General features: G+C 35.4%; 1 protein-coding gene across 8 annotated transcripts in view; it reads right to left on the bottom strand.

Annotated features, from left to right (window-relative positions):
- NBEA (neurobeachin) overlaps nt 1-21,535 on the bottom strand; it is a 582,506-nt gene that overhangs the window by 399,001 nt on the left and 161,970 nt on the right. For 6 of the 8 annotated variants that reach the window (XM_058670859.1, XM_058670862.1, XM_058670860.1 and 3 more), the window contains 6 exons: nt 20,997-21,150; nt 14,229-14,409; nt 11,913-12,043; nt 9,365-9,472; nt 8,545-8,713; nt 6,885-6,980 (listed from right to left, as the gene is read on the bottom strand). In XM_058670859.1, coding sequence (XP_058526842.1) covers nt 6,885-6,980; nt 8,545-8,713; nt 9,365-9,472; nt 11,913-12,043; nt 14,229-14,409; nt 20,997-21,150 — 839 coding nt within the window. The remainder of the gene's footprint in view (nt 1-6,884; nt 6,981-8,544; nt 8,714-9,364; nt 9,473-11,912; nt 12,044-14,228; nt 14,410-20,996; nt 21,151-21,535) is intronic. The other 2 variants (XM_058670864.1, XM_058670863.1) reach the window with 1 other exon arrangement.

Below are 21,535 nucleotides of genomic sequence, written 5' to 3' on the forward strand. Positions count from 1 at the left end.
TAGACTGCTGCAGTTTACATGCCACGGTTTAACATCTGTGTTTCTAGAATAACTCAGAACCGAGGACGGGTAGATAAGCTTTGGGTTAGATTAAACCACTATAATGCATGCTGTTCTCATGAAGATTTCACAGTCTTCCTTACACTAATGGCCTTTGGACTGCAATAAGTCTTGGATTATTTCCTAAAGAACTGAAAAAGTTTACTTTGACAATGTTTAATAGTGTTCCCTTTGCTTTATTGATGAGGCAGGGGTTAGAACATCCTCACTGCTCACTCCTCTGAAAAACTTGTAACCAGGTTATGTTTAAAATTTCATTTTAATTTATTGTGAACTAATGTTTATAACCCGAGTTTATGAAGCTGAGTCTTAGCCCAGGCTCTGTTCTTGATTTCAAGTTTCTTGCTAACATGTACCCTGGGAAATAGCAGGTAATGGTTCTTTCCACCTATCCAGGATGCTAGATTGAGATCTTAGCTCATAGCTTTGGCCTGGCCCAGCCATAGCTGTTGCAGGCATCTGGGTAGTAAATAAGCAGATTGGAGATCTTGTTCTCTACCATTCAAACACATAATGAACAAAATACATTTATTTTTAAAAAGAGATGGGGCCTAGGAAGAGGAAATTAGATCATAAGACACCATCTTTGTAGGAAATTAATGATGGCCTAACAAAATGAGTTAGCTCTTTCAAAAGCAGGTTGCTATAAAATTAGGCCACTTCCCAGGCTTGACCCTTGGTTTCTTTTCTATTTTACGACACAATTTGGGTAGCCTTACAACACTCCTGGCAATAAGCTCTTTAGATCTTCTGTTACCAGAATGGTGAACCACAACAAATTTCTTTTCCTTTCGAAGTATCAGTCACATATAACTTGCTACAGTCACACCAAAAAGATTAATATAACAACTAAATATAGCATGGCTGTTAGCATCCACTATGTAAGTCAACTAGACATCATATGGTTATGTTTATGGTTATGTTTAAGGAATGTTTAGGCCTTGAAATGAACACTTATTTTCAACCAAGATCTATTTATTACTTTTTTATTTAGACCTAGCTATTCAATTTTCTCTCAACCTCCATTATTTTATTTCTAAAACAGGCATATAAGAATTACACACATTGTAGAATAATGTGTTACTAGGACTTAGCAATAAGTAATCTCACTTCAGAGTTTGTGCATTTCCTGCTGCTACTGTTTTACTGGCATCATCACTATCAAGTCCTATGAGATCAGCACCATTATCACATCCTGTGAGAGCCTGAGCACCATCTCAGCGACTCTCCTCCCTCAAGTGCAGTCTAACCCATCTCCTTCCCAGCTCTGCTTTCATTATCTATACAACAGTTTCTTTGATCCTAAAAAAGAAACTCATCTCTCTCTCTCCATTTAGTATTTCTAGTCCTGCTTTTCTAGAAGCAGTAATAAATAATAAATTAAAACAAAACAGAAATAAAACAGGTATATAAGCAAACTGATCAAAGTTCCACTTCTGGTTCACAATGTACTAGTTTTCCCTGTTACCTCAAATGAGCCACCATTTGAGTTGTAAGAACTGTACCTGAAAAACACAAGTCTTAAGTATGTCGTGAGATTTAGAAAACTTGCCAGGCTACCACTTTGAAGATTCTTGCTTGATTAAACTTTCCAAAGGTTACTGATACCTTAAGACCATCACATTTAAAATGGAAGTCATAGCTATTCTTGTCAACTTAACCTACCTTTAGGCTTCCGTACTTCAGGAAATGTCTCTTTTATCACCCTAGTGCTTCGGACCATACAGTGAAGGGTCATCAGTGATTCCACCTTGCCTCATGCCTCACATGCAAACTATCATCATGTCCTCTCCACTTTATCTCCAAAGTCCATTTCTAAGTTATTTTGTGTTTTTGTTCCTTTTTATCTTTTTTTAAAATTTTTATTAGACAGGTGGAGTCACCAAAAGAAAGACAGAGAGAGGGGTCTTCCATATGCTGGTTCACACCTCAAATGGCCACAACAAACAGAGCTGAGCTGGTCCACAGCCAAACACCAGGAACTTCTTGCAGTATCCCATGTTAGTACAAGGACCCAAAAACTTGAGTCATCTTCTGCTGCTTTCTCAGGTCATTGGCAAGAAGCTGGAAGGAAACTGAAGCAGCCAGGACCTGAAGTGATGTCCACTCGGGATCTGGCACCACAGGCTGAAACTTAGCCTACTATGTTATGGCCCCTGCTTTTGTTCTTTGATCTTATTCACCATAGAAAAATAAGTTTTCATCTTCACCTGTTTGGTAACATGAAATTCATGAAAAAGAATCTGAGGTGCTTGAAAAAACACCTGATTTCACTTTTAGAGGTCAGATCAGAGGTAGGAGTTTAGAACAGCTGTTAAAAAGTCACATAGGACTCCCACATATTAGAATGCATTTGAGTCCCAGCCCCACTTTCAATCCTACCTTTGCACCCTCATAGACAGCAAATCATAACTCAAGTATTTGATTTTCTGTTCCTGGTATGATAGACTTGGATTGAGTTCTAGATCCTGGGGCTTTGACCTGACCCAGACCCAGCTGTTGTAGTCATTTGTGGAATGAACAGAAGATAAACTCTCTCTCATTGCCCTTTAAATCAAATGAAAACAAATAACTTAAAGTAAAACAAATATTGAAAACAAATAAATCACAGTAAAACAAATATTGAAAACAAATAAAGTAAAAAAAAATCACAACAGAAGAATACTAGGACATTTTTCTGAACACAAGTTAAAAACTAACAGAAAACCTTGATATTTTCAAGATTTATTTTTGGGCATTTTTTACCTACTATACATAAAACAGCCTATAATTTAGGCTACTTCAGTCTCATAACAAAAGGGTTATAGGAAATATTAGTGAAATGAAAATCTGGATTTTTGAAAAAGTAAACAAAATTGATAAACCACTGACCCACGAAAGAGAAGACAGAAATAAAACGAGAGATGAAAACGCAGAGGTTATAACAGATATCACAGAAATAAAAAGAATCACCAGGAATTACTACAAAACGCTAAATGCCAACAACTTGGAAACTCTAGAAGAAACGGAGAGATTTCAGGACATATACAATCTATTTAAATTGAGTCATGAAGACACAGAAAACCTAAGTAGACTAATCATGCAGATGCAGCCTGAACCAGGGAAAAAGACCTTTCCAACAAAGAAAAACCCAAAACAACGGCTTCACTGCTGAACTTTATCAAACTTTTAAGAAAGAACTAACTCATAATCTCTTCAAACTGTCCAAAACAATTCAAAGTGAGGGAATTCTAACAAACTCCTTTTATGGTGTCATCATCACCTTAGTACTAAAACCAGAAAGAGATACCACAAAGACAGACACAGGTCAATATCCCTGATGAACAAGACACAGACACTCTCACAAAACACTAGATAATGGAATACAAAAACACATCAGAAAGATCATTCACCCAGATCAAGCAGGCTTTATCCCAGGCAGTAGGGATGTTTCAACACACAAAAATGAATAAATGTGATATATCACATCAACAAGCTGAAGAATAAAAAGCATATGGCTATCTCAATAGAAGCAGAAAAGCCATCTGATAAACTACAACATGCTTTAATGATTAAAAGAAAAAAAAAAGCTTCCTCAACACAATCAAGGCCATATACGACAAACTTACAGCAAGACATAGCAAATGGGGAAAAGATGGAGTCATTTCCTCTAAGATCCTGAACAACAGAAAGATGCCCATCCTCCCAACTGCCTTTTAATAGAGTCCTGGAAGTTTCAGTTAGAGCAATTAAGCCAAAAAAAGCAAACAAAAATAAATCAAAAGGATATAAATTAGAAATGAGTAAATTAAATAATTCCTGTTTGTACAAGACATAATCGTACACAGAGGGAAACCTAAAGAATCCACTAAGAGACTGCTGGAACTCATAAGAATTTAGCAAAGCTGCAAGATATAGTATCAACACAAAAAAAGTAAGACTTTTATAAACATTGAAAAAGTCAAGGTTGAGAAAGAACTTGCATGAGAAGCACTCACAATGGCTGCACAAAAGTCTACACATCTTGAAATAAGTTTGACCGAAGATACGAGGGATCTCTACAATGGAAAATTCAAACATTAAAAAAATAGAAAAAAAAACACACAAAATGGTAGAATTTTTCATGTTTGTGGATTAGAATGTTTTATTTGAAAAAACGGCCAGGTTTTTTTTCTTTAAATTTTAAAAATTTTATTTTTAACATTGTATACACAGCTGAGAAACATGCATGCCTATATGGGCATCTGATTAGGGTGGGGAGGGTCAGGTATGGAGAAAGGTGGGTAGGACATATGTTTCAATAGTTTTTTATTCTCCTGTGAGGGTGCACTCCTTCTGTCAAACTACATTAGCACCAGGGGATGAGAAATGGCCACTTGATGACGTCTTAGAGACCTTACACTGGTAGGAAAGATTGTTATAGGGTGTTACTTGAGCAGTTATAAATGCTATTGGTCTCAAAGCTCCGGGGTTGAGAAAAATCTTTCCAAGAACTATTGATTGACAAAGACCAACATAGTGCACACACAAATGCAGCAACATACGGCAAAGGTTGGTCAGAATTGTCCAACCACTTCTGCTTTCCATCCTCTGACAAGGCACTCGGTGTCTCATGCTGACCTAGGATAAGCTGGCTGTCATGCTCCCTGTATGCATTTGGACATGCTGTCCACTGCACAGACATCAGCAATTGAGGAGCCCCAGCCCCAATAAATGATTGATCACTGGGATTTTTCCCAGTGACCAGGGTCTGAGTCCAGTAGTCTATTCAGAGAGTCCCCCAAAAAACCTTGCCTGGAGTGGATTCATACTTGACACTTATGTGCACAGGTACAGTCTGTCACAAGTACCAACCAACACACATATCAGTGGATGCAGCTGCCTGGTCAGTTCTGCCTCAGCATCATATATCACGTTAACCAATGGGTGCTGCAGCCCAGTCAGCCCACCATAGACCTGGCCCTCATGCATCCCAATGGGTGTAGTGGTCTACTCAGTGCAGTGACCAGTCTGCAGAAGACCCCAAAAATCATTCTCCTCTTGTCAAACAAGTCCTCAGTCACTCCCATTCCAATACACCCTCAGATCTTCTCCCCAAGGCAATCTGCAACCCCTCCTCCTGGGGGCTGGGATGGAGTCTCCTAACCCAGAATTCCCAGAATTCCTCACTTACCTTTAAAAAAAAATGCAACTATGCTGGCCTACTAGTATAGTTAGCACAAATTTGGCATTAACTAGGCACACAATATCACCAGGTATTGGCTGATTTTCTCCTAGCAGGGTAAAACTTGCCTAGGTACAAGGCAACTTAAGCCGTTGGGGGATTGGGGATTAAAAATAATATCATCAAAATGTCCATTCTACTCAAAGCAATTTACAAATCAAATGTGATCCCAATAAAAACACTAGTGCAAAGATTATTCTCATATCCAGAAAACATGAAGTTAGAATTCTTACAGAAACACAAGAGACTTCAAATAGCGAAAGCAATGTTAAAAAAACAAAAATAATTCCAGAAACATCGCAATAATAGACTTCAACATGTATTACATGTAACTGTAACCAAAACAGCCTGGTGGTGGTACACAAGCACTCAGATCAATGTAACAGAATAGAAACCCCAGAAATCAATCCATTAATCTATAAGTAACTAATTTTTGACAAACAAGCCAAAATCAGTATCTAAAAGAGGACAGTCTGTTCAACAAATGATGTCAAGAAAACTGGATCGCCACATCCAGAAGTATGAAAGAAGATTCCTACCTTAAACCTTACATGAAAATCAACTCTAGATGGATCAGGATTTAAATTTAAAACCTGTTATCATCAAATTACTTGCAAAAAATATTGGGGAAACTCTGCAAGACACTGGCACAGGCATTATCTTCTTCAGAAAGAGCCCAGTAACACAGGCAATAAATTCAAAAATTTTTAAAAAAAGAATTACATCAAGTTAAGATGCTTCCAACTGCAAAGGAAACCCTCAACAAAGTGACTAGGCAATCAACACAATGGAAGATAATACTTGAATAGTCTACAACTGACAAAGTATCCAGAATATATAACGAGTGTGAGATACTCAACAACAAAACACACAATCCATTTAAGAAATGGAGAAAGAACATGAATGGGCCTTTTTCAAAGGGTAAATTCAAGCTGGCAACAGACACATGAAAAGCTCTCAGGATCACCAGCATCAAGTAAATGCAAATTAAAAACCACAAAGAGGTTTCACCTCACCCCAGTTAGAATCACTATCAACCAAAAATCAAAAATAATGAATTCTGGTAAGGATGTAGGGATAAAGGTACCTGAATCCACTGTTAGTGAGAATGTAAACTAGTACAACTATTACTGAGGACAATATGGAGACTCCTCAGAAATCTGAAAAGAGACTATATTTGAACCTGCCATTACACTGTCATTTTTTTAAATAAATATAGAAAGAAGGAGGTGGGTCAGAACATGGGCAGGAGGAAATGGAAGGTGGAATGTACTATGCTCCTAAATCTGTGCTGTGAAATGCATGAAATTCATTCGCCTCATAGAAGTAGATTTTTTTAAAGAAAGTGCTGATAGTCTGTATTTTCTGGTGAATGTCACCAGTGTGCATGCTAATATACACATAAATATGTATCCTTAATTTGAAGATGAAACTTAAAGAATTATAAAGGAATACATATATAAAGCAAAATTTTGCTCTCAGTAGCTAGGTATAAATATAACATATCATATCTCCATTAAACCTGAGGTATATACTTGTTTATAAATAATTACATAATGAATATTTATAACAACTCATGAAATAAGAATGCCAAACAGGTCAGGAGATAAGTCATTATTACCTTTATAAAATGAGTGGGCAAAGCTCTGCTCAGGAATTAACTTGGCAAGGAATCCATGGTTCAAACTTGGGTGAGGGATAGATGGTATGACCACAACTGTGGAAAAAATCATGGAATCAAATTTGAGCCAGCATGTAACAATCTGCAACATGATCCACTGAAGATCCATGGCAATTCCAATCACTGCAACATGCAAACAGTACTACAAGTAGAGTACACTGCTGAAGGAAGGAAGGAGGTTATGTATTCAGAGAGAAATGGCATCCTGGCTGAGTAAAGAAGTTCTAGCAACATACACAAAAACATACAAATATGCCAGAAAATTGATATTCATACATCCACTCTAATATTTCTCATTTTATACATACATAATGGATATGTGTACATTAAAAATGAAGAAAAAGTTAAGGTGATAATGCTCTCGTGTTTTAAATGGTTAAAAAATGGATTGGGATGGTAGGAAGAGTTTTAACTTGAAAAATAAAAATAAAAACGAAAGCATATAATGATGAGATTGTCTCTCATTTGCACGTTAAATGTATGGTATGCAACATCAACATACTACAGCTAAGACATAATCAATATTCCACAACAATGAAACATAAATGAAATATGATATATTTATAAACAACATGCAGAGATTTGATGACTAATTTCTACTCACTTTTAAACGTATCAATCTGATTCATAGATCATATGCATTTATTTAGGCAAGAGAAAATTTGCTATCAATTAATCCAGTGGTACTAAAAATAATCACTGGGTTACCAAGGTTATACTGCAAACAACAGAGAAATGATAGCTGGTAGAAAACACAAATGTTAGAAAGTGTTGTATGATATTAAATATTAGTTCCCAAGGAATGTGTTCACAGTGTTCAAGCAGAGAAAGCACAGCTGGTAACGCAAGAATTCCTGAAACATCATGATCCAGGATGGTTCTTCTTGTCTAGCATATTTATTAACGCTCCTCAAATGTTTAATTTTACTTGAGGCCATTTTGGTATAAAATTTAAAGTATATGATTTCTCTTTATAAATCATGACAGAATATTTGGATAATGAAATAAACGTAAGCAGAGAGAAGGAAGAAAGGAGGGGGGGGAGGAAGCACTCGGAGGAGGGAGGGAGGGTAGCAGGGAGGAAGAAAGGGGTAGAAGGAAGGGAGGAAAAAAGGAGGGAGAGAGGATGGGAGAGAAGGATGGAGCAAAGGATGAGGGAAGGAGGACGAGATGGAGAGGTGTTTACTCTTTTATAAGCTTGGCTATAAAAATTCATATTTTGGCCAATTCCTGGTTTTGAACAGTTCTGTAAGGACTACCTATTTTCATGTTTGTGACTATTTTAAAGCAATATATTTAAAATCTATGAGTTACTTGCATGTAATACAGTGGTATCAATCAATGATTTGAACTGAAAAATGAAGCAAAATGGAAAGTGAAGCTGTACCGATAAAATGAGAATACAGCAAGTATTAAAGAAATATTCTTCATAAATATTCACAGAATTAAAGAATATTAAACCAGCATTTGCATAACAACTATTTATAAATATCTGACATGACCACAAATTGGTTCAGTTTAAATCTGAATATAAAAGTGAAGGATTAAAAAAAAGATAAACGATAGAGAAAATTTAAAGAATTTTAACAAAATTAGGTACCTGTACTTGTAGGTGAATTTATTTCTTGTCTGATGTTTCTACCTGGCTGGCTTCCCGTTCTTGCAGTCTCTCTCTGGGGTTCTAGTATATCACGGTACTTTGAAACCATCAGAACCGAAATGAAATAAACAACAGCCAGGGCTAAGAATTGCGCCTGCTTGCTGTCATCCTGTGGAAAACACAAGGTGATTTTGGCAATCAAAAATTCTAAAGCTTTTCACTTTCATATTGAGGCAAAATGTGATATTTAATTTTTATAAAAACCTGCTAAATATATATTGCTATTTAATGAGCATCATTTAAGAATATAAGCATGCAGAAATATATCATGTATATTACAAGCACAAAAATGAGAAAACAGCAATGCTAAAAATGAGCTAAATACATAACAACATTTTATTCTTTGAGCTCCTTGTCATTATAATCTGTCAAATCAGTAATGTGTGTTTCACAGAAAATAAACTATATTGCTTGGAACTTTAATAAATTTGCCTGTATCATAGGTGCATTACTCAGTTTTTTTCAGTGCCAAAAAACTTAGCAGTGCTTGGAAATCACTAAAGATTATTCATCTCAAAGTGTGTGTGTGTGTGTGTGTGTGCATGCAACTTTGTGACAATTTAAGAGCTAAATACTTAAAAAACAAAACAGCCATAAAGGACTGAAGGGGGAAAAATGAAAGTTTTCCATTCAAAATTATAGTCTACAAGTTATTTCATATGCCATTTATTATATACATGCTACATCTCATGCATTTTAGACAGTGTTTATGTACTCATGTATGCAGGGCAAGGAAGGATCCGAAGCAGACACAACGTACCACATCTCGAAAGACGACAGCACGGAGGCGGTTGATGTCTACATCCTGAAGAAGTCTATCGGGATCCTTTATAGGAGAAAGGTTCCCTGGAACATTTTCCAATGGAGTCTTGAAAAGAAAGAGTTGGGAGGCAACAATATGTTACAGAAAGCATAAACAGCATTATTTTTTAGTGTCTTTAATTTAGGCTGGACTGGTTACATGGTTTAATCTCCACCTGAGTTAACATTTATTGAAAATTACACTCTACTATAAGGAATACCTTCTGTTCTGCATTTGCTTTCCATCACAAACTCAAAACCTAACAGTCTCATTATCTTCAGTGAGATAATAGCCCCTGTGAACCTCAGATCTAATACCTAAACAGATAGTTATGTTTATAGTACAGTGATTAAAGAAAATAAGTCAGTTAGGGCATAGATGACTTCAAATACATCCTGAAAGGCTGCCAATTATCTAAGTACAGACACTCTGGAGGCCTAAAGTTTCCAAATTATTCATTTATTTTCTTATTTCTGAAGTCTACACTGAGTAAGTAGCTAACTGCCAGAGTAAAGAAATGAATCTGTATTAACTGAATCTACGCTGCATTCCAGGAATTACATTTTTTTTATAAGACTGTTTCATATGTGATGTAAATACCTAATATAATATGTATCAATTGTAAAGATAGAAACTGAGACACAGGAGTGTAAGTAATTGTTCTTACATCATATAAACAAGTTAAGTTATGGAGGTAGAACATCAACTCAGAACTCTGATTCTAGAAATTGGGCTCCTTTACACATTGTGAAAACAATTAGAATGTTATAAATGCTCTGGAATTACAGAGATGTGCATGTGTGGCTAGTGTCCTCAGTAACAACACTGCCCGTTACTGCTGACATGTTTACACTTAACCTCCTTAACAAGGGAGAAGTGGAGTCCTGTGAGTGGTAAAAACAGCATAGGCTTGAAGTATTTCATGAATTTTTCCCTTAAAGTAGTACAGAAGAAAGGCTACAAGATATCAACAGATTTAATAAATATGTGGGTGAGCGTTTGAAAACAGCAGAAGTCAATATTCTCAGGAAGAGTAGGACAGGTTAGGATTTAACACAAGAGGAACAAAGGACACCAGCAAAAAACTGCAAAAACGCAGAGCTGCTCCTGCTTCTCAGCTGACAGCCCGGAAGACCTGACGTGGCAAACTACTGAGAACTCACAGGCACATCACACACTCACAATCAACACGGAGATACACGATTGGGAGATGTGGCAAAATTGTGATTACTTTGGAAAATGATAAAGAAATATTAAGAAATGTACAGATTAATGAAACACAATTTTCCAATATCCTTTGAGAAAACAGAACTGCATTATTTGGTGCTGAGTTGAGGGTTAATTAAAAAAAAATTTCTGTATTAAAAAGTGGGAGACTTTATAATTACCTCTTTAAATACGTAAGACATTCAGAAGAAAAAACTGGCATACTTTTGATACTAAGAAATGACCTGAGGATTTTTAGATAACTTATAAATTCTTAAGCTAAATAGCATCTTAATTTTTTCCAAACTTTTCAAATATATATTTTAGATAAGACATAAAAAGAAAAAGAAAAAAAATTATAGAATGTTAAAGCATGAAAAGTTTTAAAATGAATTAGATTTTCTTCTCCATGCCTTCAATTACTAAGCAAAACAGCACTGCATAAATACTGAACATACAGTTACCAGTATAGTGACAAGGGATATGTAGACATTTATGGAAACGACAGAGGAAATTAGCCTCGACTGGAATAGTGGTATGGTATCAGAAAACATTTTCTTTAGAGAGTAATAGCTAAACTGAACATAAGAGTTGAACAGATTTTAGCTAAATAAAAAAATAATCTGGCCATTTCACATACAGGAAACTATGCAGAAGTATGAAGAATACCGAATAAACATGTTTCTGTTGCACAGAATTTAGTCTACAAGATGACTAAAGTGTTATAAACGAGTAAACATGTCCAAGTTGGGAAGAGGTAAGCAAAGACCATCCACAGATTACCACAAAAGTCATGTTAATAAAACTCTATGTGGTGCCCAAAGGTTAGATTAAAACACAGGTTTTAGTTTAGAATGTGACTTACTGCTACATTCCATAATACTACGTACTACTCATTTATTTACTGAGTACTCAACAGATTTTTGGTAACTGTGACACGTATCAACAAAAGCAGATTCATTTAAAAAGGGAATTATTCATACACTGAACCCCAGGAACATGAATGGAACCATTACAACAAACTGCAAACTTCTTATATCCATAGTACGCACTAATGTAACACTTTTAAGAACAAAATAAAAATCATTACTTACATTGGATTTTCATTTACTGAACAAAAACACAGGTCCCAGAGTGACAGTAGCTAATCTTGGTGACACAAACTGAGGAAGTCAGTAACAGAGAACGAGCCGCCTAATCACAAAAAAACCTTGCTTGCCACCAATAATCAACACCTTTGTGCTCATAAAGAAGTAACATTTTACGGTAAATTACATTTAATACAGAAAATGGTCATTACCTTTGAAGCTGCCGGGGCAGTCACACCTTGGGGCACTTCTTGAGGTTTACTGCTTGCATGGGAAGATTTGTTCCCCCTGTCCCTCTGCCTTTGTCGGCATTCTAAACAGTTTCTTACAGCCACACAACATACTAAGTAAAAGATCAGAAGCACATTAATACATATGGATGAGTCTGATGTATTGTAAAAGCCAGTTGTTGCTTTCTTATCCTTACTATAGTCAGCAGTATGCTTTAAATTAATTGACTGCTAAATGTTTAAAATTATGATATACATCATGAAAAGTACACATAAATGCATATGAAATGAAAAAGTAAGACCACTCTTTCCAGATTCTAATAGCCAGCTGATGAAACAACACAGACAGGTCCCTGAAGCTCTCAGTGTAACCTCCCTTATGCCATTACCCTCGCTCCTTCACACGTCCAGAGTCTACAGACCAGTAATTACTTTAAAACGCAAAACTGTAGTTATTAAAACTTTTGAGCAATGAGACATCTGCTTTGGACCATCCTGGTGACAAGGATGAGTGCAGACGCTCACCTCAGAGATGATGAAGAGTGACAGGAGCCACAAATCACAACCCACTGCGCACCTCTCTCCATAGAGGGGGAGTCCATGGGCTTTTGCCAAACAGCCAGACCCCAAGTACTAAATTTCATGCGTTTGCGTATTTTACAAATAGTGAAGCCATATAATAAATAATATTTCAGATAGTTGTGATATAAATAGTACAGACTGTTCAGATCAGCTGAACTGAAGTCCTGCCCGATTCCTTTATGAGGTGTGTGATCCCGGGCCACCTAAACTACCAGTACCTCAGCTTCTCCATTTGTTAAATGAGGATGAACATATTGCTAGAAGGCTGTTTTCAAACAATATACAAAACGTGTGGAACAGAGCAAATAGCACGCAGTCACACATTCTTGTTTGTTTTATCATCAATTCATTTAGAAAAGTTTCCTGTGGTGCTACAACAACTAAATCTGCTAACTCATTCATCAGTTAAGGTCTGAATTAGTAAAAGGTGCAAAGAATGCTGACTTCTAAAGCTACTGAGGAAGTTTTAGAAATATATCTCATTTATACAAAGTTCTATATGGAAGCTGTAGTTAGATTATCAATGGAAATGTGCCTGACCATACAGAGTAAATGAACCCACAATGTTTTGCTGCCAAAGTGATTCTGATGTGGCCCATTGTTCCCCCATGCCTTGTGTTCTAACGATATTTTAGCACTGAACACGCTTACTGGGTCTGCATGAGCTTTTACTCAGGAACTATTCTTACCTCTGCTATCCCTTAAAGGGAAAATTTATGTACACCATTAAGACTTCAAAGGAATCAGCAAGCTGTACTTCCCATAGTTGCCTCAGAGCATGAGCAGGATATAAAACAGACACGAGATAGGGGAGGCAGTTTCTGATATATATGGATATGTACACTTTTATTCCATAACTTATAAAGGCTATGCAAACTACCCATGTTGTCTCTGACTCAATGGAGGATTAAGGACTTTGGTTAAGAGTGGCAGGATGAAACCTACTCTTTGTTTTTTGATACTTTTTAAAAGTTAGGAAAACTCAGAGCAATCATTTCATAAGATAAAAGTTAAACAACAAAGGTACAGTAATGTAGATCAGAGACATCTGTTTACTCTAAAAAATGAGATCAATATATTAAAATTTTTTCTAATACTAAGAATGTGCTATTTATTTTCTTATATTGGCATGTCCTAGACAATATCATCATAAAAATGGATTCATAAATGGGTTTGCACTGAAATAATTTAGAAAAAAATATGATAGTCTGATTTTTCAAAGAACTCCAAATACAACATCCTCTACTATATATACCACTAAAGTAGGGTTGGTGTTGCGGCATAGTACATTAAGCTGCCACCTGCAACACTGGCATGCCTTTTGTGTTCCAATTGCTCACAGGTCAAGAAAGCAGCTGAGAGTGACTTAAGCCCCTGCCATGCACATGGGAGACTCGAGTGAAATTTCCGGCTTGTAGCTGCTGCAGCCATCTGGGGAAGGAATTAGCACATGGAGGATTTCTGTCCCTCTCCCCATCTCCCTGTAATTATTTCAAATAAAAAAATATTTTAAAAAGCTTAAAAATGAATCAATGCTGTGAACTCCTCAAGTTGAAATTATAATACTTTAAAATTCGCTAATTCTGAATTTACGAGATAAATACTTTATTATTTAATCACCAACATATAGGTTCCATAATTTCTGGTCCACAGGATTTTATCAAACCAATCTGGACATGATGATTTACTGTGTTTAGCTGGTACTGACAGACTTACCTAGCCTTAGGCACTGCCGCATCAAGCCTCCTGAAGACATGTTTTTCTCTGCTTCAATCTCACTGAAATTCAGAGAGCTGGCGAACACAAGCACATCCACCATGGCCATGAGGCGGCTGAGGAACGTGACCGCTGTCTCAGCCGACATGCCTTGGGTGACTTCAATGTTTTCCAACTCCGTCTTTAAAAAAGTAGAAAAGTTAAGCCTTGTTTTAAATTCAGAAACAAAATATACAAGCAATATGTTCCACAGGTGAACAGAGGGTTAGTATATTTAGCATATTTTGTAAATCAAAGTATAAATTGTCTGTCTAGCAACAGAGCTGGTTATCAAATTTGGTTAGTTTATCATTTATGCTGAGTAAAACAAAGGTCCATTTTAAAATCAATGTTAGTTTTGAACATCATTAGTCGTAAAAAAATACATTTTAACTTTCAGATCATTTTACAAAAATATTTACAGATTAATTTGCACTAAACTATGGCTATGATAAAGTCCAATTTTCTGCTTTTAGAAATATAATAAAGTATTCTAATTCTTCAATGTACATCTTTGTAGCTTTATATCAGTAGCAATATTTCTTATTTTTCAGTATTTACCACCAAACAACTTAATCATTTTGGCTCTTTACGGCAAGGCCTCATTTTCTCAGTGCTTCAAAACAGAGAAAAAATTTTATGACAAATCATTTTTCTAACTTCTTGGAAAATGGGTATATTTGCCATAACCGCACCACTTGACTAAAAAATAGCTACGAATATATGAAATAGGTTTCTCTTCTTATTTAGTCTTTGACATTGCGTTTTTCCATTATTCTCTCTAAACTTCCTTGTTTGCATTAAGCAGCAATATTAACAAGGAAATATCAGTGGAAAACATTAATTAAAAAAACCTCAACACTTCTTGTGTATATGATATGTAACGAAAATCACACGCACCTAGCGCATGCATTATATAGCTACACTGAGTTCTAAGATACGAAATATGAACATCTTTTTCTGACTTATCATCAAAATTGGGGTTACAGCAACTCTTTCCAAATTGTACTTGGAAATATATAAACTTTTTTTGAATCACTCATTTACAAATTCAGCAATCACTGCCTAAAGAAATAGTTAATCCATAATTGGACTATACATGCAAATTCTTTATTTCCCAGAACTGTACATACACAAAACATAATTTCATTGCAGGAATTTAAAAATCTGTAGCCTCCACACATTGATCTATTAAAAAAAAGTTCTTTTTCAATCACAGTTTTCCATTAAAGTTGTCTGATACAATGACAGATCTGGGTATTGCTCAAGAACTGCTCAAAATGTCAGAATTGAGTATCTTGAGTGTTGTTTGAGATGTCCCTCATTACTTTAGACAGCAATTCTGAGGCATCTACCTCATTTTTGAAATTAATGACTTTATTTTTGAGTGCTTCATAGTCTGTACTTCTAATCTTCATAGTATATTTTTATTTCAAAATGAATTAGTTAGTAGAAATTTTAAACATTACTAAAGTGCTCACAGATTTCTAAACATGTTTCTAACCAAAACAAAATTTTCAATGAAAATAGTTATTAATATAACCTAAAATTCAATAAATTTTATATTCTATATAAAACTTACATACATGCTGAAATACTACATAAATTGGGCTTAAAATAAAAATAAAATGCAATTGATATAAAAATTTTATTTTATCCAATACCTATTGCTTGATATCAGTTAAAAATCTGATTTAATACATAACTATAACAATACCATTTTCATTATAATAATGTAGAAATTATGAGCAATAAAAGTAAACCATCAATGCAATAGAATAAAAGTATTTTAATGAAATTTTTAAATATACAATACATATGCTAATGTTAAAAATGATATGGAAACTAAAAATTTAACCAAGTCAAAAATTTTATAAATAAGTAAAAAATAAAATTTTAAACTGAAAACCTGAAAATTACTGCAGAAGTAATACTAACCTTAGAACCCTGGACATGCATTAGACAAAACAGACAACAGACCAAAAAAGTACAAGAAAAGGAAATTATTAAAATTAAATGAAAATACAATGTAAAATCAAAACATAAAATATTTAAAATTATATTTGATTCTTATCAAAAGCAAAACTCTCAGAAGAGATATTCATTTTATTAATTACACATATTCATATTTATAAAACGAATGTTTTGCTACCAGATGATTATACGTTTTAGTTAAAAAGCATTACAATATCTGAAAAATCCCTATTTCAGAACCAATTCAGTCAAAAATAACTCCAGAAACTATTTATACCAACCTTATAGAATTTGATATGAGATATCAGTTGTTTCCTCAAACACTGATAACCTTTTTCGACATCAAGATTCCCAGGAGTAAGAAAATCTGAGTAATGACAACTTGAAATCTACTTTCCCATGCTCCAAAAAACTTACTAATACAATCCATGAAGTTTGTGTATGCAGAAAATAATTTAGTAGTCTTAAGACAATGTACATTTTATAAAAGCCTTGAATAGGATTTTCACAATAATAATCACTGATGGTCCGTTTTCTAATTTCTTACAATATGTGTTAAATTTCAAAATATGTTTTTTCTATAATGTATTAATTGGAAAGCATAAAAGTAAAAGCATTCTGGGAATACTAAACTACTATCAAACATTACACAACAAAATCAAATCTTTTATTAATAATTTTGACTATGGACTGTACATTCCGATTATGAAAAGGAAAAATTAAGCTTGCCATGACTTTTAGACATCAAAAGAAAAATACTGTTTTTTGTTCTTGTGATTATGAAACTATTAGGAAAACCACAAGTGTCAATGACTATTTTTCTGAGACAAAGGAAACGGAAACATACAGGACACTGAATTAACTTCCGAACATTCAGAGCTGTGGATGGCCGACTTAAACGGACAACTTAAGTGCATCAAATGACTGAACAACGGCTGCTCAGTCCATATACTCCGGGGAGAACTCTTCCGTTCTCCCCACCAGTCCTTCATTTCCACTTGGGACCCTCTTGCATAATGCGGTAGATTATTACAAGAGAAGATCTGACTGGCTAGTGATGGTAACAAAAACAAAAGCAATACTTCTTTCCTCAATTGAAGATGGATAAAAATGCACATTAATAAGTCTATTTTTCCTGAGTACTAAAATTAAAACTATCAAATTTAGAAGTTTAAAATAACTTCGTAATCTGTCTCCTCTGATGCCTATGACTGTCAATAGTCCAGGAAAGCTGAAAGGCCAGTGACGAGCCGCTGAGTCTACAATACTAAGTTCAAAGTATTCGTGATCAAAAGACGCGTGGCTACATTCTCCTGTGCATTATGCTTCCATCAAAACATCTTCCTACAGGCAGGATTAATCTGAACAAGTTAAAATTATCTTTCATGATGAAACCACTACAATAGCACTACATAATCCCTATTCCATATATGTGTGTGTGTGTGTGTGTGTGTGTATTTTTGTTTCATTTTTGTTGAATTTTCCTAAGGTTCCAGGGAAAAGAGAGAGCCCATCATTGTCTACTTCCATGGAACAGTAGACAAAAAGACTATAAGGTTTTCAATACCAAACTGGATCCTTCATAATAACTGCATTTATCTTTAACATTCTGCACTTGAGTGTTTCCAATATGGCAAGCTGAAGATGTGAAAATACTCTACCACAGACATCTCCCAGCACAGAGGACTGAGCCCAGCACTGCACTGAGCAGCTCCAAAGGGAACTCAGAGAACTCCCAAGAGCCACCCTACGCATGCAGTGCACTTTAAGTACACCATCCTATTTAAGTTTCAAATATTAACCATGGTCTAAGAATAATTACTACCACTTAATTAATGAGATAAAGTTGAAGCCATATCTAATGAATGTTTTCAGGCCAAGGTTAAAGGTCAGACATGTTTTATGCTAAAACCTTTCACAGTGATTTCAGTAAGGGTCATATCTGAATCTTCTTGACACTGAGAAACAAGCTTACTTTTTGTGAAAAGCTGTCAATTATCTGAGATCTACACTTATTCTGAGAGATGAGAAGACATATTCCTGGCTTAAGTTCTGTGTCATTACGGCTAAAGTAGGGAACTATAAAGAGTACCTAATGTCCTACTTATCACTGTGCAATGCACTGCTGTTCCACATTAGAAATGTTAAAAGCATTTCACTGGGTGCAAAAATATACGTAGCTTCTTATAGTACAGAATGAAAAATTTTCAGTCAAACTGTTTTTAAAAATTACATGTTTAAATTCAAAGTTCTTGTGTAATAGGAAGCAATGAATTTTTCCTAAGTTCTGTTTTATTTTCAATAGTCTGCAAGAAGTAATAATAAAGTTTCATATTAAATCCCTGGAGTATGTCACTTATATTCTACCTGGAGCTTATACCTTAAGACAATGGTCAACAAACTCTGGCCCAGAGAACAACACTGTCTCAGTACCCGATTTATGAATGAAGTTACACTGAAACACACACATGCCTATTTGTGTCTGTGTTGAGACATCTTTTTACAACAAAAAGGATAAATAATTTGGACAAACATCAGAACCCTAAAATATTGACTATTTGACCCTGTACAAAAAAATTCTGGCAACCACCATCAGCCATCATTAATCCTATATATTAATAAAATTTGCAACCACATAGATGAAATTGCTGAACCAATTTCATAAATCTAAGACGAGATGACTCAAAAATGACCTTTAAATGTTTCCATCTTAACCTAGGATGGAAACTTTGCAGGCATGGACACAAGCAGCTATCTCCCTTTGGGAAACTGCCTATTGCCAATGTTTTGTCACTGTCTTATCTCTGCTAAAATTCTCTTTCAATTTTTTACAGTTTAAATTTAAAAATATTTTCAGTTCTAATGTCCTTCTTTCTCTAGGCCCCTCCTTCCAAGCCTGGCCCTCTCCTACAACTTGTGGTCAGAGCATCACACAGTGCAGCACAGAGAGGCCGCACTTGCCAGGCACCATTCACCACGGCTTCCCCAGTGGGGGAAGGTTCTGGCTGCTTCTTACATGAAGCGTACACATCCAGCCAGTGACTGGGGCAAGATCACAGAACAATGCAGACAGAAGAATAAACAGCAGCTGCCACAGTTCAGTGAACTTCTGCCTGTGCTGAAAAATGGGGGTGGGAAAGAGTAGTTTAAAATTTCAAACTATAACTGGAGAACTGACATTGGTAAAAGTTTGGGAAATGGACTTGCCAAATGTCAGTATATCTACTGTACATTCATTGTGAAAAGATAAGCAAGTTAGATGATAAAAACATAGAAATACCTTTCTTTACTGATATTCAGACATCCTCTGGCTTTAAAACTTAGGAAAATACTTAAGAAGTCTGAACATTTCAAACCTTGGTAAATTTTAATATCTTAAAACTAAACTGTTTATGTTAAAAATAATATTTGTTCTGAATAATTTTAACACACTTAATATTATATTGTAAAGGGAATCTCAGTCACTCCTCAGCGTTCTGGCTAATACCAAGTGTGAATACAACTCCCTGAAACCTCTTGATAACTGATGATAAGTGATAAGACAGAAAGCAAAACTTACACTATCCAAATATCACGGAGAATCCTTGCTGATACAGTATTTATTGTGTAGAATTAAAGACAGCCCTCCCTCTCTGAACACACAAGCCCCAAAGCACTGACGGTAGTGCAGACGCGAGAGGAGTTGCGGTGTCTGAATGCAGGACACCTGCAGCCTTCACACCACCGACTGTCCAGCCCTAAGGGTGACCTTTGCCACTGCACACTCCTCCCCTACAACTCTCCTGCTTGCCTTTATGGACGTGAGCTATTTCACGGATGATACAGACATGCGCATGCCTGGAGAAGGCATATGAGCAAAGACTCTGCTCATGTTGCACTGTTGCTGCTGTGTGGTGGCGTGGTCAAGAGGAAAGAGCCGTGCAGAGAGTTCAGTGGTAGGTCGGAGGTCAGTTTACAAGTGCTTCCTCAGCAAGCCTTTACAGCTGAATAAGGCCGAGGCTTTTTTCTGGGGTAGGGGTGTTCCTGGTGTCAGGACTAGGCTCCAACACAGCAACAAGAACACGGCTAATCTAGAAAGCCCTGTCTTCTGTCTAGTCTTCACAGGCAGTTAGAGTAACACACCTGAGATACTCTTAAAATGGCAACTCAAATGCAAGGCTAACACTGATTTGCTAAATTTTAAAGTTACACACATAAATTAAATGCTTTTCAAATGTACTCCATCAATACAGTGTTGTTTTATAGAGAAACAGAGACACATCTAGTCCATTAAACAAGTACTGTATTAGAAAATATAACCAAATTATAAGAGTTTTAAATAAAATGATCTTGTACTATAGACTTGCAGTTTCAAATATGATATACAGAAAAGAAAGCTAAATCATCTACAATTATGGCACTTGTCAACAAGTATTCATCAGAATTATCATAAGAATATTGTCCTAAATACAGAAAGCTAAAACCCAAAACTAGTAAATGATAAAGATAGAATATAAATTTAAATTGTTAAAAGTTAGCATAGGAGAACTTTTAATTTTTTTCACTATTTTAATTTTTTTGCTTCTTTGTGTTTTGCATTTTATTGTTATTATTATTCTCCATGACACAGTTTTGTAGGTAGAGGGATTTTCCCTCTTTACCTCTCCTTCTCTCCTCCCAAGAAGAACTTGTTAAAATACACCTATTTTAAGCCACTAAAATGCTTAACGCATGTAATTACAAATGATAACCACTAGATGGAGGCAAAGTACTTACAGTTGGTGATGTAGCAGCAGAGAGCAAAGGTAAAATTCCTCCACAAGCAATGATGATGTTGTCTACCATTTGGGAAATGAGGTGAATTGTGTTATGTACAAAAATAATATTTTCATTACTATTGACAAAATCCATTACCGACTTTGTAGAATGGCTAAAACAGCAGAAAAATAAAACACAGGTGAACATTTCCTTGGCTTAAAAAAATGTTTTGACATTGCTGAGAATAACTGTTAAATTAAAAACATTACAGACTACTGAAAATAGGAAACAAATTCATAATTCACTTTTTATAAAAGAATAGAGTATACAGTTGAGATTCACAGTACCAGAAACCCTCCTTCACCTGTGCAGGACTCTATGTATGCAAATGTGTTCATTCATTATTTGACCCTGTCTGAAAAAACACAGTAGTAACTAGACTCTAACACATATAACTAGGTCAATGGTTTTGGGTAAAACTATTATTTTGCCAAAGGTGGCCTTTTGTGCCAAAGGCAAAACAATCAGAAAGCTCAATGAGTTTTACTTGTTTCAGT

Source organism: Ochotona princeps, chromosome 12 (assembly GCF_030435755.1).
Source record: "Ochotona princeps isolate mOchPri1 chromosome 12, mOchPri1.hap1, whole genome shotgun sequence".
In the NCBI taxonomy this organism is placed as follows: domain Eukaryota; kingdom Metazoa; phylum Chordata; class Mammalia; order Lagomorpha; family Ochotonidae; genus Ochotona; species Ochotona princeps.